At 40.2% G+C, this 17,431-nt stretch overlaps 1 protein-coding gene across 2 annotated transcripts in view; it reads left to right on the top strand.

Annotated features, from left to right (window-relative positions):
• ARHGAP42 (Rho GTPase activating protein 42) overlaps nt 1-6,643 on the top strand; it is a 138,669-nt gene extending 132,026 nt beyond the window's left edge. For both annotated transcript variants that reach the window (XM_032747579.3, XM_030269749.4), the window contains 2 exons: nt 930-1,009; nt 1,247-6,643. In XM_032747579.3, coding sequence (XP_032603470.3) covers nt 930-1,009; nt 1,247-1,335 — 169 coding nt within the window. In that variant the 3' untranslated portion in view covers nt 1,336-6,643. The remainder of the gene's footprint in view (nt 1-929; nt 1,010-1,246) is intronic.
• The last annotated feature ends 10,788 nt before the right edge of the window (nt 6,644-17,431 follow it).

The raw sequence follows: 17,431 nt of genomic DNA on the forward strand, positions 1-17,431 counted from the left end.
ATAATGCTTATGATGTGGCACTGTTAATTAGTCTATCACATAACTCTTTTGTCTCACTATTTTGGGAGAAAGACATGATAGATTACATGCCACTTGCATATACACACTCTCAAAAAGTATGCAGAAAATTTTAAACTTTGCCACAGGTCACATATTGGGTCATTGAGATAAATCCTGGCTAGAAGGAAACTTCAGCTGGCAATTCCCCATCATATCATACAAAGGTAAAATAGTCAACAAGTTCATCTTCACTTAATGCAGTGTGGGTTTCAGGAAATTCAGAAAAATTGGTGGCTCATGTGAAGTTGTTCTGAGTGTGTAAGTTAAGGTCAAGGTATTAGGTGAAGTGCAAGAATCTAAAGAGAACTCCGAGTTTCCATCTTCATGTTCAAACCTTCATTTTGTACTTTGTGCAGAATCATACTGCCAGACCCCAAGAGGTGACTTATTCTGTCCTTCTTCTCTAGAACTGAATCATTACTCCATTTTGTCTCATGTTTACTTTCTAAGTATTATTTTCCTCTGTAGACCTATTAACTATAGTTTCTCACAGGTCAAGTTTTTAGACTTCTAATGACTTGATGACCACTTTTGAATTTGTTTCCAGGAAATCCATGGCTTGCTTCAAAAAGTATGCTCATTTCAGTATTTATTTGAATGGCAACTTGATTTTAAAAGTTCCAAATTATATTCCTGTTTAAATATCTAAGTGGGATGTCAGTCTCTTTTCTGCAACGATATGCTTGTTAACTCCATAAGCTTGAAGTTATTATCTACTATAATTCTACTCTTCTGAACTGCTGTTTAACCAGTCATTATCATATAGCATTTGTACATCTCCTTATTCCTATAGTCCCCAGGTTTTAATTTCCTGTATACCTTTTTCCTTGTCATCTCATTTATTGCAAGCCTGTATTTTTTTCTTTCAGACAAGCAAAAGCCATGTATTCCTGTAAGGCTGAGCATAGTCATGAGCTGTCTTTCCCACAGGGGGCAATATTTTCTAATGGTAAGATTTGTTTTACATTGCCTTATGTATTAAAAAATAACCTATTAAAAACTGAGCCATATCACAAAATGGGGGCGTAATTCCCTTTTTAGCTCTCAGGTTTTGTCCTGATTTTTCAGTTGCTCTTGAATAAATACCATCTAAATAAATGTATGTGGCATGTATGGGGTTTTTAACAGTGTTAAAAATTGTATGTTTTTTTTTAACAGTGTTAAAAATAGTATGTTTTTTTTGCAGTGTATCCATCAGTGGAACCAGGCTGGTTAAAGGCAACTTATGAAGGGAAAACGGGACTAGTTCCTGAGAATTATGTTGTCTTCCTCTAGTAATCTTTAGTGGACAGCAATATCTTCATGGTATCCATGGTAACAAATAATAAGCACTATGATTTTTATCTGACACAGATATGGGATCAGCCCCTTAGCTGAGTGGTAGATTTCCTTCAGATGCTGCAGCTGCAGGTTACAGAGCTCCCTGCCAACGGAACAGAATGTGATTAAACAGTTAACAGTTTCTGTGCTGAGGATGGTACTCGGTTTAAGTAACTTCCATTGTTTGCAAAAGGTTGTTCTGTTCTTCTTTTATGGGTAAGGAACACTAGAGCAATAAATTTTTTTTTAAAAATTGCTATTTAGCTGCAGACTTTCAGGTCCGAGGATGTTGCTCACAGAAATGTGAAATTTAGAGGCAATGCACTCTGACATTTCTTGTAATCTATGATTTTTAATATGGAAAATTGTGGACTTTTTCATAATGTAAGTACTGCTTCTACTGTGATCTGAATTCTCCCTTAGAAATCTTGATTCTGAAACTGATCCTAATCATTTCAAATAAGAAATGACTTTACCATAAATCAGAAGTTGTGACTTCTGTTAGTCATTGAGCTACAATATAGTATAGAATTTATACAGCTGATAGTATCAGTTTATACACTGCCTGTGCAGCGAGTGCTCATTCAAAATGTGATATGTTTAATGAATGTTTTCATTCAAATACTTAGTAGATTTCTTTCGTACTTTCTGTATCAGCATAGATAATATTAACAACTTTTATTTCTATGATAATCATCATCTGGAAAATATTCTCTCTGTGTCCCAGAACATCTGTAGAAAACAAGGAGATGCTGAATCTGGACTGATTGGTAGTCATGTGAAGTGAGCAGTAAAAAAAAACAATATGTTTTGAAACCTGAGATAAATTGTAACTCATTCTTTTTCCATTGAAATTAAGACAAATGACCTGTGAACTAGCCAATTTTATAAGCTATTAATGCTAAAAGCTCAATGTAGCAATTAAATTACTTAGTGTTATTTCTCTGACTTCTGGTAAAAGATTTGACAAAGATTCTCTTTTCATAGAATAAAAAATCCTTACTTTTCAAAGGTGTTGTAAAGATCTATTGATTGTTCCTGGTAGGAGTGAAAACAAAAAAATAAATAAATAAAACCAAGTCGAAGAAAACCCCTGAAACCATAAGTGGCTTTCTCAATCAGAGGAGTTTTCTTGTATACCTTAAGGGAAAACATGCACTGCTTGCTTAGCTACTTACCATTCCTGATTGAAAACTGTGACATTTAACTTCCATCTTAGTATTTCTTCAACACCAGTGCTTCCAAAAGAATTCACTGGTTCATAGAACTATCTAGGCTTAGTTCCATAGATCTGTCAAAGCTCAGTTCTTTCTTCAGTTGCAGAAATCAAAATACAAACCATCTGTTGATTTCCAACTTGTACGCTCCTTGAAGAAAGTTTAAAGAAGAACTGCTGTTTAAGGCTAAAAACATCAGTAATTTTTTACCTGCTGCTTTTTTCTTTCCATAGCCTTTCTCTTGTTTAAATTGAAAAGTAAGATTCATTGCCAACAAAAAGAAGCACAACCGAACTTTATTTACTTATATGTAGGGCGTGAATTCTTCAGAGCAATTGCTGGATTTCAGGCCGGTGGCAGAGCCCTGCAGGATCTTCTAATTCAAGTATTGAGTGATGATCAGAGAAAGAGAGAGGCTCGAAGAACATGCTGCCAAAAATGGTCTTTTGATAGGGGGAGTCTGAGCAAGACTGGCTGCAGGCAGTTGATGACAGACCCCATGCATTAGTGACTGAATGCCCTGGGTTTTTTCTTCACCCTAAACAGTTTTATTAATCCCAAAACATGTTTCACTTCATCTTAAATCCAGACTGTGCCCAGTGCATTGTGATGAAGGGTTGTTCCAAATGGCACTGGTAGTGAAGGCAGACAAGGGTGTGCTCATCTAATTTGCCCAGAGCAGAAGTGAAAGGAAGTAAGGTCTTTCCTCAGCCAGTTGAATCTTACTTCATTTTAAGGCAAACCAAGTTTGCTTAGTCTAACCTATGCCTAAGACTGCCTTTTCCCTGAGAAGACCAACATGATTTTGGTTGTTTTTTTGCTGTATTTCACAATCAAAAAACTATAGGCTGCCAAAAGGTTTGCCTCTGGTGACCTTCCCAGGAGAAATGTTGCTGCAGGCCAAAAGTAGCAGAAAGGGAAGCAGAACTTTGAGCAGAGGCTGGGAGCCCAGCGCGTCTCACACAGGCAGAAAAAAATGCAGTGGTCAGGGGAAAAAATCCAGGGAAAAAATCCTAGCCTCTGTCTCTTGCATGGGGTCAGTAGCAAACCTGTATTGAACATCCTTTGATGACTCCTCATACTTCTTAAGAGCAATTTAATTGTTGTGAAATTCTTGAGGAATTGTGAAATAGAAAACGTAAAAAATGTTTGCTCTTACTTGCTTTGTTCTAGCCTGATTTAAAAATAAGTGGGAAAAGAAACCCCTAAGCTTAGGTAGTTTCACATCCCTTGTATGTCTCTCACAATTCTCCAGTACTGTGTTTTGAAAGCAGCTGATCTGAGTACAAGCTAGAGAAGTCAAAGATGCTTATTTCATCTTGTAGAAATAAAGAAGTCAAAGATGTTCATTAAAAATTTTGTCAAACTGCCAAATTCAGTTACAGATTAATTAAGTAGAGCCTGTGAAGGCTGAGGGGAAGGTTGTAGAAAGACCTGGAGGAATCCCTGTGGAGGAGAGGTGTTTCATGTGTTCCCACACATTCATCTCACATTAGACCAAAATTGGGATTGGAGAAGACAACTTTATAAGAAACTGGACTCCATTCATGTGCTGCTCACAAAACAAATCTGTATTTTCCTCTCTAATGCTCTGCAGCTTTTTCATGTGTCACAAAACAAATCTGTATTTTCCTCTCTAATGCTCTGCAGTTTTGTCAGGCCCTTTTCCAAACTAGCCATTAATAATTTTCAAGTCATTTACCTTTAAAATGGCATTTCCATCTGAAAAATGTGATGCCTATTCTTACTTACAGTTAGCCACTCACTCTCCAGGAGTAGGGATTTTCATTTTGGGAACTCTGTGCTTTTTCTTGTACTCTCCTCTGCAGCACAAATTAGCACTTTCTGTATGGTCTCACTGCTGGGTTGTGGGTGCCCCAGCCCTTCCCTGCCTTTCAAGAGGGAGTTTGTCTCTACAAGGAGCTGAACAGTGAACCAGAAAGCAGAGTAAAGTAGGGGTGCAGAGACCGAAGTGGGGTAGGGGGCAGCACCAAAGCTTCTCTAATGATGATACTCTCAGGCCTGACCAAAAATCTTTTCCGACAATAGCAAAGAATCAGAAATCCATATAACATGTAAGTGGAGATATAATGTTTTGATAATGACTTACCAGAAAATTAGGCAATCTGAACTAAATTAGCTCATAGTAGTGATTTACTATTCTTCATGGAAATCAGACTCACTCTACAAGCAAAAGTTAAACACTTTTTAAAATTATTATTAATAATATTATTATTATTACTACTATCCTTCTTAAAAGGATGCAGCAGGTTTGTTCCTAATATCACGTAGAATTCAAGGTAGATGATACATTGTTGTTGTTGTTTGTCTTGTGAAAATAATGTCTGTACCCACAACATATAATTAGCCATGTTTTTTCTTTGTTAAACCTTTTGATACATGTTGCAGCACAACATGAATCAAACTAATAGTGTGAAGGATATATTGTATGATAAATATGTAAAGTATATTAATATTCTATATTCACACTTTTTATTAATGATGATAAAGATTACTTTTTTTGAGTGTAATTCCTGTGAGTTCAGTATTAAAATGTCCTTGCCATGTTTTGGCATTTAGATTTATATGTAATAAAACTGTTAAATTAAACCATCGTTATCACTTATATCCCTAACTAATCTATAATATTCATTGTACAATTATTTCTGGAAAAAAAATGCACAGATTTCCTGACCAGCACTATTCTATGATAGTGATAGTAACTTATTTTCCTTTTATATATTTTCTGGTGCTAATCTCTGTTCTTTGCCTATAATTGGATTGAATTGTAATGTGCCTTTAGGAAAGACATGTTAGGAGAGGAAAAGCTGTACAATTCTACAGTTCAGAGCAGTAATTACAACAACAAAAAAAGCACTGTATGGCAGTAATTGGATTTTTTTTTGTTAACTTTTCTCCCCTGGCCTATTTTATACTTAATAAGATTGCATCAGAATAAATAATGAAACTAAAAAGCACAATTTTGGCTTGAGCAGCAAGAAGAGAAATCCCAGTTGAGGATCACATCCTCCAGACTGGGATGGGTCTTCTCCGCTGATGGAAACTCTCAATGTTCTAGTGGAGTCAAAGACAGACCTTTGGCAATTTATAGTGAAGTTTTGTTGGCCAGAAGCCCCTAGAAAGGAGATGGAACATTATCCATGATTCTGCTTGGCGTTGTCCTTTCTTTCAGCAGAGAGGCCTGGGTGAATTGTTCAGTGGCCAGAGATCAAAGGCAGAGACAACCTTGGTCTCTCTCTGGCTGGTCTCAGAGGCCTGAAGATGGTGCTGCTGCTGCAGCCCATCCAGCTCCTGCTCCTGCTAAAGTCCACTGTCAGTCAGGGTGTGTCTGTACCTATTGGGAGGTCTCTTCTCTTTTGGTTTAAGATTTTGCATGGGCTTTGGGAGTTTGCTTTGTTTTGATTTAATAAGGTGCATGGTATCCTAATTCAGTCACTGAGGATCATATTGGTTCTTTAATTGTCCTGTGTGTGGCAGTGTTTAATAAACCATGGGATTATTCTTCTTGTTTTAAGTGTAGAGCACAGTGCTCCAACCCTTGGACGCCTCAGCTGAAAGCTGGTTTGCCTCTGAGCTTTCTTCAAGTGTTTTATTGGGAATTGTCATCAAAGCTCTGGCACTAAAGATAGCACCATAATCTCTGCAAGAGTTTCTCTTGGAGCAAAGGGCAGAACAGCTGAACAGGGCACATGGATAGTTTCAATTTTCAATCATATTTATGGCAATTCTGGAGGTATTAGAGTTTATAGGGGTTACTTTAGATACTATGTGGTATTTTAATAGGAAAATATATACAATCAATAACTATATCTATTTAATAAAGTCTTACTAAATTATCTTATTGAACTCTCTGTTTATTTTGTAGTGTGGTTTCAGTAATTATCTGCACTCTGTATATATTTACATGTAAATAGCTAGCATGACATGCATAAGCTGACTGCAGACATAATTCTATGTTGTACTTTACACTGTATTTCAAAAATTTGAAAAAATGTTTTTCAAAATAAAAATCCTTTATACACAAACTGGTTTTTTATTTGTTTTAAATTTGGGCTCTGGTTCAGCTTTTCTTTTTTCCGAGTAATAACACTTTGTTTCTATTTCTATACATACCTGCATTGTAGAGTAACATTTCAGCCCTGAGGATGCTTTACATAGATGGACATGTGGATACCAGACAATAGTCTGTCATACACGATCCTGATCACATGGAAGTCTCCAAAGATGTGGCTTTTGAGGGAAAGAAAATGACAGCTTTGGATGTTAGGTAGGAAGAAGCAGAGCCCTGGCATGGCAGAATCTTGCTGATGTGGTCTTTGCCTCTGGAATTGAGCAGGTGGATGGGGTCGTGGGAGGGGCTTCTGTGGCTCCATTCCAACAGCACTGCCAGCTGGGGGAAGCAAGGGAGTACAGTGGCCTCTGCAAGTGCCCTTGCATGCCCTCCCCAGGATCTCTCCAAGGTTTTTTGCCTCAGTTTTTACAGCCCTCGGGCTGGAGTTACAGCTGTGCCCCAGGCAAAGGGAGCTGTGAGATGGCCTGCCGTGCCTTTTCCCTGGAGGAGCTTACCAGAAACTTGGGAGACTTTAATATCCCTGAAGCAATCAAGCTTTGCTATGATACAGACTAAAAAGCCTGTGTTTCATAAACAAGATCAAACCAGCCAGCTGATAAACTCTTCCCTGCTCACTGTGCTTGTGCTTGTGCTTGGCCAGAGCAGAAAACTGCAGGAGGCCAGGGAGGATGGATACTGCTCCTGCATCCATGGCTTCCAGCTGCCAGCTCCTTCCCCGGGCACGCTCAGGCTGCTGTGGCTCCTGCCTGCCAGCCTCCTTCTGTGTGGGCACTGTGCCCACAGCTGTGCCCAGGGGCACATCAGAGACAGACACAAACAAAACACCAACACCGTGGCTGTAAGTAAAAATGAGACTTGAGAAGCCAAGCAGCACGGACCAGATGGAAAAAGTGTCTTTCCCTTCTGATGCTTTCTAACAACTGCTCCGAGGTGCAGCTTGTATTTCACAGCTCTCCCTGCCTGAGGATTTGAGAGATGTGGACTCTCCTTTCAGGAATCAAAACATCACCTGCAGCCTACAGTCACCAAACTGTCTTGCACCTTGCTGAGATCCTGGTGTCCCAGGCAGGATGGGGCCAAGGACAAGGCAAGTTCCCCTTGGGACCAAGGGATGCAGTTGAGCTGGCAAAGCCCCTTCTGGCTGTATTAGTTCAGCTGGAAAAACCTGAGAAGTAGAGGGGCTGCAGCAAGGGGTTTGAGCTGAGCTGAAGCTTAGTGCCCTGGCTTTAAGTGTAGAGAACCTCCCGTGAGATATAGTGTGGAGCAATAGCAATGGAAGCTGTCACCATCACTCCCTGCAACACTCCCTGGTGCCATGGGGGCTCTTGGGAAGCAGGGAACTGCAGGGACAGATGCTCTGAGGCACCTGCCCTGCCCTGCTGCTCTTTGTGTCCGGCGAGCTGGGCTGTGCCTGTGCCTGTATCAACACTGCCGCAGCTCCCTCTGGCACTTGGGATTGGACTCCCCTCAATGCCTACTGGGGGCCATGAAAGCAGGAGTGGTAGGAGCTGGAAATGCCTCCGATGCCCAGCTCTGCACTGTGAGTAAGCAGAAGAGGAAATGGAGAGTATCTGCATTTTGATAGTTCATCAAAAATTACAGTTCATTACTGACGTCATGTTAAAAATCTGAATAAAGAATTGTATTTTCTGTTGGAGTTTTCTGCTCTTTTCCATGGGGATAAAGGCTTCTCGGCTTTAGTGCTCCTGATCTGCAGGAGTGAGTGAATGCACACTACTTTGGAGTCTAGACTAAGCTCTGAAATAGTTCTCATACTCATTTTCACAGTGTCCCATTTTACTTGATATCAGGGAATAACTACGAATTTTTTTTTAATTTTCTGGGAAACCTGTGTTCTGTCTGACATGCTGTATTTTGACATTTCATTGAACATTTAAATGTAAAAATACTTAAATTGCTGTTGAATCAACACAACTGTGTTGAATTACCACATTAACACCTAATTCAAAACTCTCAATGGGTGAGACACCTGTGCTTCTTAAAAGAAAGGTGAAGACACATTTCATTACTTGGTTGCATTAAAGCACTTCACAGGGCATGATTCTCATGTTTGGAAAAATTAGTATTTTGGGCATCAGTGTTGACTATGGAGAAAGTGACATGTGGAATTGCTTTGGTATAGAATGTGTGCTGAGATGAGCCAGGCTGGCCACAGCCTCCTGCCTAAAGAGGAAAAATTTCTGATCCAAGTGATCCAAGGAAACAGCATAAGTGTAAACTGAGCAGGTGGCAAAGTCAGTTCAGGTCCTGGTTCAGAACATTTTCTCATTACTTTGGCATGATGTATTCCTTCAATAACACAAGCATTGCTTATTAAACATGGTAAATAAGGTATCTGCACTTTCATGTTTTAAAATTTTATTTCATGTTTGTAAAACTTTTCCCATGTCATTTGGATTAATCGCTGATACAGAAACAAAGTATTGAAAGTATTCTTGGCTTCTTTTGCAATGCTTGGCTTCTTTTCTATTGTATTTATGGCAACAAACTCAAAAGCTGAACTAACCTAGAGTGAGTGCCTTTGCCAAAGATCATGGTGTGCTTTTTTAATGTAAACATGCAGGGATTCATGGGAACACTGAGTGACCTCCACAGCCGGTACAGAAAGGAGTCTTAATTCACTTGAAAGTACTTTGGTAATTGGAATACATCTTTCTGCCAGTATAATTGAGGAACTGATTAGTTAGACCCAGCAATGGATTAGACCCAGCACGGGTGTATTTCATTTAAAATTACTGTTAATGGCTCTTGGGTGCCCTTAAAAGGGATTAGAGTCCCATCTGAATGAAAAACATCAGCGATTTAGTTTTGTTGATAGTCATTGCTTTTGTATTCCTGCAAAAAAAAAAAAAAAAAGAAAAAAAAAACACAAAAGAAAACATGCAGCACATCTGGATTTGGGGTATTTTCAAAACAAGGTTTGCAATGCTCTGCTTTGGCTACAGCAGCAGGTGAGGGGGCTGAGAGGGTGGGGGCTCAGCCCTGGGTGGGCTTGGGGCAGGTGGGGGTGTGGAAGGAGCCCAACATGTCACAGCACAGCAGAGCTGAGGGCAGGAGCAATGGGCTCCAGCCAAGCTCGTTTGGGGTCTCCATGTTCCAGAGATGACCATACACTCATGGCAGCCCTGGAGAAACACTGGTGCACAAGTGCACAAGCAGGTGAGACAGCTGCACACTGGGAAGCCCCATGAGAAGCCTTTCAGAGGACAATTCCCAAACTCAGGCAGAAGGGGGATAAGAAACCTGAGCTTGATCTGTAGAGTGTTCCTTCAAATAAATTAACTGGCATACAGGATACAACTGGTTCCTAGAATAGAGGACGTGCTGTTTGCAAGAGCCTCGCAAGGGTTAGGGTTTCAGTGCACCTGAGCTGGAAGGCTGAGCACAAAGTTCTGGAAACAGAGACTGTGTAAGCAGTGACAACTGTGAACCCAGGATGCCTCTCAGCAGGGAAAACCCACATTAAGACAAAAACCACACTGGTGGGGGCCTGGTGCACCCTCCAGGGACATCTCAATGAATCAGGTAGATAGCAGAGACCTTTAGGTGCAAACAAATTTTGCTGGGCAGCTGTGATGTAAATATATCCTTACATAAAACTGCATCCTAAATTGTCATTTTAAGTTTGTTATTTCCTGCTGTTTCTCGAGGGATGCTTTTGTTTGGTCCTGTGAAGGGCTGTACTTTTCTGTAATTAGGACAAACTGCCTGCCTTTGATGGAAAAAATGGCTGTTCTGCACAATGTCCTGCTCCCCAGACCTTCCTTGAGAAACCTTCAGTGAATGCCATAGGAGTCTGTCACCATCTTGCAGTTGTGATTTGTAACATTTCCAGATGGGCTCTTCTCTGTGCCCTCCCCATCCCCCTGAAGTTCAGACAACACAAAACAAACCAGCACAGTTTATTTTTATCCTCAGAGCAACATAGAACCAAGTCTGCCCCTGCCAAACCCTTGCCTTAGTATTTTTTCCTTATCTTTGTTCAAATGATGCCTCGAAATATTTCCTAAATGAACTGGGTGTAAGCATGATCATAATAATGATATCTGTAAGCACATCAGCATGAGAAACTCAGATGAATATTGTGGCTTTTTAGCTAATTAGTTTTCCTGGATAGTTTCTATCCAGAGGGAAAAATCAAGACAGAGTGTTTATCATGGTGCTATTTGTGTGAATCTCTCATAAATAGCTCCGCTCCTGAAGGCAGAAGGAACAAGCACAGCTCTTTCCCTGGCACACGTTTAGGTCAGCCTTCCCTGCAGGAACATCTGAGTGAAACAGTGGTAACACCAAACTCAGTGCAGCTCACAGGAGGTGATTTAGGATACTGGACCTCCTCAGAGCACCAACTCAGCCTTGGCTCAGTTTGGTGCCTTCTCTAGCGCTGCAACACCTTCATTACTGACACAGAGGAAAGCAAATGATGGTTTCATCTGAATTCCCACATGGCAGGATCTCTGACACCACTTATTTCTTTCATTTAGATAATCACAAAATGCCAGCGCTGCCTTCCCTGTGAGCAGACAGTGATTATTGCTTAACTCGTTAGTATAAGAGGAAGCTCACTGTGCTGTGCAGAGATGAGTCAGGCTCAAGAGCATCTGCATCATTATGGAGTCTGAGATGTCACAATAAAAAACCCATCTCATTTAGGGGGACTGTTATCTGCTAAAGGTTAAAGCAAAACCTTCTACCTCAAAGGGTCTAGACATCCTATGTCAAATTATGAGTAATCTTATTTTATTCTTTATACCCTTCTATTACTATGTCTGTTAAAAAGAATAAAACCCCAAACTATCCTTGAGAAAAAGAGGTGGGCATTGAGTCTGCATTGGGACAGAGCAGATATATATATATATATAGATAAAAAAGATACACAGATACATACATACATGTGGATATATATATGCACACACAAAGCTATTCCACTCAATCCCGAGGAACATCTTTGTGTAAGTAAATAATGGGGGCCTAAATAAAGGTACCAATGAAGATGTGCTCCACTGAATGCATATTTAAGTAGGACCACATTCTTTAACTTTGACACCTTGAAATTCAAGTGTCTCAAAGACATCATAAGATTATTTTCTTCTGTGTGCTAGCTGCTAATAGAACTTCCACTTAAAAGAAATAAATGTATTTTTTACTAACTACATGTCTTCCCCAGTTGTTTTACACTGCATGGCATGCTTAAAACTAAACTAATTTGGAAACGGAATGACCTGTGTGGTAAGTCCCAGCACTGTCAAACTGTTTGTGATGTGTACATGAAGCAGTGGTAACATCCAAGATATCAATTGACAAGAACAAGGTCATTCAGAAATGAAGCTACAACATCACTTTCAAGGTGTTCTGCATTATATGGAAATTATGTCCATGAGTATTGGCATTGTCGGCATGACTAATCCTTCTCTAAGGGCCCACTAACACTGCAGCACATCCTTAGAAAGGGGTGACATCTAAACTAGCAGTCCAGTTTTTTGCCAATATTTACTTGGAACAGGCAAGGAAGGGGTTGGTCTCCCCTGTTGATGGAGGACACCTGGCATTTCCCAGCCCTTCTGCCTGTGCCCCTTACCAGGCTGCAGGTCCAACTCCTTTGCCTGTTGCACACTACAACACAAGGCAGTGGGCTGGAAAGCAGAACACATTAAGGATGGGGAAAGGATCACCTGAGCACTGGAGTCAATTCCGTAACAGCCAGGGGTGATGTGCCCTGTTGGTGCAGCCAAGGAAAGGTTGCACCTGGTCAAGGAGCAGCAACAAGAAAAGCTCTTCTCCCCCATGACTGAGGATCCCCGGGTGGATGGATGGTGGATAGATGCATCCTGCAGTGTGCTGCACCTTGCACCTGCAGGGTGGATCTGGCACTGACCAATTCTGGCAGCAGAAATCTCCAGTTCTTGGTGTGGACTGCCTGTGTAAAGTCTGGGGACAAATTATTCTGAAAGCCAGGCTTTTAAATAGTTACAAATTAATGATTACCCAATGTGTAGATTGCTGTGCGAATGGTGTCTCTTCTCAGGCGTATTCTTGCTGATCTGGACCAGCAGTGCCATGCCAGCACCTCTTCCACAGTGCCACAGCCTCTGCTTCCACATCAGCACCTCTTGCTAGTGCTGCTGTGCTTGGACCTTCTGCACTGCAGGGGAGGCTTTGTAATAAACTTTCCCTTTGTATGTGTTTATGCCAGGAGATCAGGAGTGCAGTGTAACTTACTTTGATGCTTCTATCAGCTGGCAGGTTGACTGTTGCAGTTTTGATTAAAGTCACAATCTTCCAGGTAAGAATAAATAAAGATATAAATAAATAAGGTTTTATTGTATCCTGTCTTGTGGAGGGTTTGAATGGCAAAAAATGTGGAAGACAATTCTGCCCCCCACCCTACGCTGTCCCAGCCATACAGGTTTGAACTCAGTAACTAATCAGTGTGTATTATCTCTAACCTGGAGCTGCCAAAGTATTCCCCCCAAAACCAGCCTCCCAGCAGCTGCTCTGTAGGACAGCAGCACAAGTGGCTCCACCAGCCTGCTACTGGCAGCTGCAGCCCCGTGTCCAGTGACAGCAGTGTAATTCTGCAGGTTTAGCTTCCACTCAGTCTAGTGGATTTTTTTACAGCTCTTGAAGAGTTAAACCATTCTCATACTACTACAAAGCAAGCACATCCCCAGTTTATTGGACATGACACAATGTAGCTAGACAACACCTTTGCAAAAATATTTGAAGTTATTATTTCAGTTGTACAAATATAGAGATGAAAGCCGCTCAAGAGGAAAATACAGAAATCTTATACAAGTTTTTTTTTTTTTTCCCAAAAATAAAAACAATAGCAGCAAAGCATAAATTGTATCTATCATGATCCTGAATGTTAAATACAGAGAAATATGAACATCAGTCCAAAGATGTCTCAAAGTTTAGGATTATTTGTCTTTCTACAGATTTTTCTGTTAAGGATTACAAAGACTACAAAGTATTCATGTATTACACATCCAAGAAACCCATTGGGAGAAGATGTGTTGAAGGCACAGGAAAGAGGGGAGAATAAATGTTTCACAAATATGGAAACTGGGATTTAGAGGCTGTAAGAAATTCAGAAACTTCATGCATTTCAGGAGTGCCCAGCTTTGGTTTGTGCTTTTCTCTATCATGTATTTTTTTTCTTTAAATTAAATATCTGTCTTCAGGGAATGCTTTAAGGATACTTTAAGTGGAAAACTTCATAAAGTAGTATTTTCAAAATAACAGATGTTTGGAGTTCTTTTTGGTTTGTTTTTTTTTAATGTCAGATTTGTGCAACCTTTTGGCTCTGGGCAGCCAAATAGACACATGACCTGTATTTTGAAGCTTGAGAAAGGGAAGCAGTTTCTGTCTCCCAGTAATGCCTAAGATGGCTGAAACATCACTAGGAACTGCTTGTAACAGTAATTAGGGATGTGAGAGTGTAAAATTACTTTAAGAAGTGAATTAGCAGCGCAGTGACTATATTGTAAGCTGAGCTTTAGGATACAAAACATCTAAATTTTCAAGTGAAAAGCCTTGGCATCCTCAGCTGACCAATGCTTGATGAGACAGTCCCAAAAGATGATATTCCCATTGGTTGTGTTTAATGCCCCACAGGCAAGCTGAGAGCCTGTCCTGACAGCATCATGTCACAGGTTTTTTCTATTTAACAGTTGTAAATTTTTGTTAAATGTGTTTTGTTGTCCTTTGTCTACAACAGAATATGCCTACATATGCCATCAAAATCCATGTTTTACTCTTTAAGAATGTTGCTGGAATCTGGGCAAATGGCTGGGAACATATTAATTGCAGGTGGCCAGGTGTTTGTTTTTCAAGTACTCTCAGTAAGACCACATCCACACCTTTGTGGATTCATACTGCCATGCACTTGTTGGTTTGGTGCTTCCCTTATTCGTGCTCCATATAGCCAAGACAGGCCTGCCAGAATAAATCAGTTTCTTTGAGCAGCACCATGATGAGAACATTGCTGTCAGCTGGAGATATGCAGATTAGAGTCCTAGACTGGCCATCACCCAGTAATACATGGTATGAAGTGTAAGAGCATTGCTGTATTCCCATCCAGCATATGAAAAATAGGCCTCTGAGAGAACTGTACATCCCTGCAATGAGCAACTTACGGTGATGTTCATATAAATCTCACCTGTATAACACAAAGGTCTCTGGACTTCTCTGCCCAGTTATTTCTGATGCGATGTCAAAGGTGCTTATTATGCTCCCTACCTGCTTTTCATTCAATCTAGTCCCTTGTTTGAAGCTCAGTGATGCAGTGTTCTGATCTCCTGACAATGATTTTTTTTTTTTTTTTTTCCTCCACAAAGCAAAAGGAGATTTTATTCATGAACTGGCTGGGTAGGTATTTGAATTGAGTGTGGGAAAATGCAATAGAGTGAGACTATTTAAATGACACTGTGAGAACTTCCTCACTGATATGCCTGAATGTTAAATTGGTGGAACTATTGTACCCATAGAGGTGAAAAGGTAACTTAGTTTTCATGGCCAGTAAACGTGATCTATGGCTAAAAGGCTCATGATAGTATTTTTATAATGAGTCCACCCCACACTGGCAAGAAATTGAAATGTTGCCAGTTTTAAAGGATAAGCCAGAATTAAATGAAAGCTCACCACTATTTGATGTCCTCTATATATGCTTAAATGTCCCATACAGAGCACTGTGGGCTCAACCTAGGGAAAACAATTCCTAACTGTGAGTGAAAAAATCATAAAGGGAGCAGCAATTCTCATGTAATTGAAGTTATGCAACTGCTGCATAGTTCCAACAGCACTTAAAGACTATTTTCTGTGGGTTATTTATTTTCTCTTTAAGGTAAACAGACAGGTAAATTTTAACTTAGTTATTAATATCTGTGCAGTCACCTTTTACTGCATGTTTCTGTCCAACCATCTGAGGAGATACAGTACAATTATGCATCCAAATAATGTCAATCTAATAAATTAATAGCATTCATTAAAAAAAAAAACACATAATTTTTAAACCAAAAAGATACCTAAAATATTAGAGTTTTTTCCCTTTCATCTTCCAAGGGAAAAAGAGAACTAAACTAAAAGCAAATCTCTGCTCAAGTCAGGTCACTGTGACACAAAGCAGTACAAACTAATAAATCCAGCAATACTGACAGTCCAGCCTGGCAGAATGCTCACAGGCTTCTGAGCCGTGGAAAGTTGGGAGGGCTTTGGATAGTAGCTCTGTGGCTGCAAGCTGACTTCTCGGAAGGAAAGAAAGGTCAGCCTGCCACAAACAGCATGTAAGGCAAGAAATGCGTGCTTGGAGTTGCACTGCATGGGTGGAGTGCAGCCCCATCCTCTCCTGCTCTGCAGATAAACCAACCTTAAGTTTGGGCAGGGAGGAGAGGACGAGAAGGAAGGATCCTTGTAGGAACCCTGCTCTTCATGTTACTGACACATCACTGGTAACTGAGATGAGTATTTGGGTGTAGGTAGGAACACAGGAAAGCAGCTCACCTTCCTAACAAAGGTAATGGATAGAGACCTACTCGAAAATAAAGAAAAAAACCCAGTTAAGGTACTAACAAGGCAGTGTCTGTCAGAAAATACAAATTTATGTCTCACTTTCAATGTTGCACATATAGCATGAGAATCCATAGCAGCAGTGCAGCTGAAGAAACAGCTGCAGATCAGAAATTATTATGTACATTTATTATATACACATATAACCAGGCCAATTCAAAGTGCCATGAAATCAACTGAAAGCTTCTTAGACCACATTTCCCTCTGTCATGGACCAGGTATTAAGGAACACACACCCCTCCACCCCTAAAGGCTGGTCCCAACTGTAGATACAGCTGAGATCTTTGAAAACATGAGCCAGGTGTTTGATCTTTTATGTTTCTTGGACCACAGCAAGCACAACTGCAGAGCAGCTCGTAGACAAAAACAATAAATATGATACCTGTACAGAGCTGAATCACAGCAGCAGAGCTCAAAGGAAGCTGATGATTTCATGGGTTAGTTTGTTTCACTCAAGTACCAACAGAAGGTAATGCTGAAGGGCTTTGGTCAAAAATATCTCAACTGTATGGAACAGGAGAGACTTAGCTTCAGACACAGCCTGCATTATTCAGTGCATGAAGAACTTTTAGGGATAGCTCGAAACAAAAGCCTATAGAAGATGGCTGGCAAGCTTTCTAATTAAAACAACAGGTTTCATACCTTTAAAATGTAATCAGTCACATCCTAAATGTCAGAAAACAAGAAAAATCCATCTGCTAAAACCTCTTACTCCTGGTACATAAACACACCATAAGAAGATCCAGCATTCTGCATTGCTCAATACATTGATACATTGAGAAGCACTACAAGATGTTTCTTTAGCCCTATTTGTAAAGCTCAGGTCCAAAATCCTTTGCACTTTAAAAAAGGCTATAAAGACATACAACTATAAAACCTTGTACTCAGTAAGAAAATCAAGTAATAGCTCTCTGAACATTGTTGCAGGGTTGAAAAGTCATAGTACACAAGATTTCTGCAGGGAAGGAAGAAATCAGGTATATTGATTGATGTTCACTGAATCACAATCATTTACTTTGGAAAAGACCTGCCAAGATCATTGAGTTCAAGCTTTGACTGATCTCCACCTTGTCAAGTAAACCATAGAAGTAAGTCCAGTAATTTCTCGAACATTTCCAGGGATAATGATAGTGCTTTCCCTGGGCAGCCCCTT

Source organism: Taeniopygia guttata, chromosome 1 (assembly GCF_048771995.1).
Source record: "Taeniopygia guttata chromosome 1, bTaeGut7.mat, whole genome shotgun sequence".
Taxonomy (NCBI): Eukaryota; Metazoa; Chordata; class Aves; order Passeriformes; family Estrildidae; genus Taeniopygia; species Taeniopygia guttata.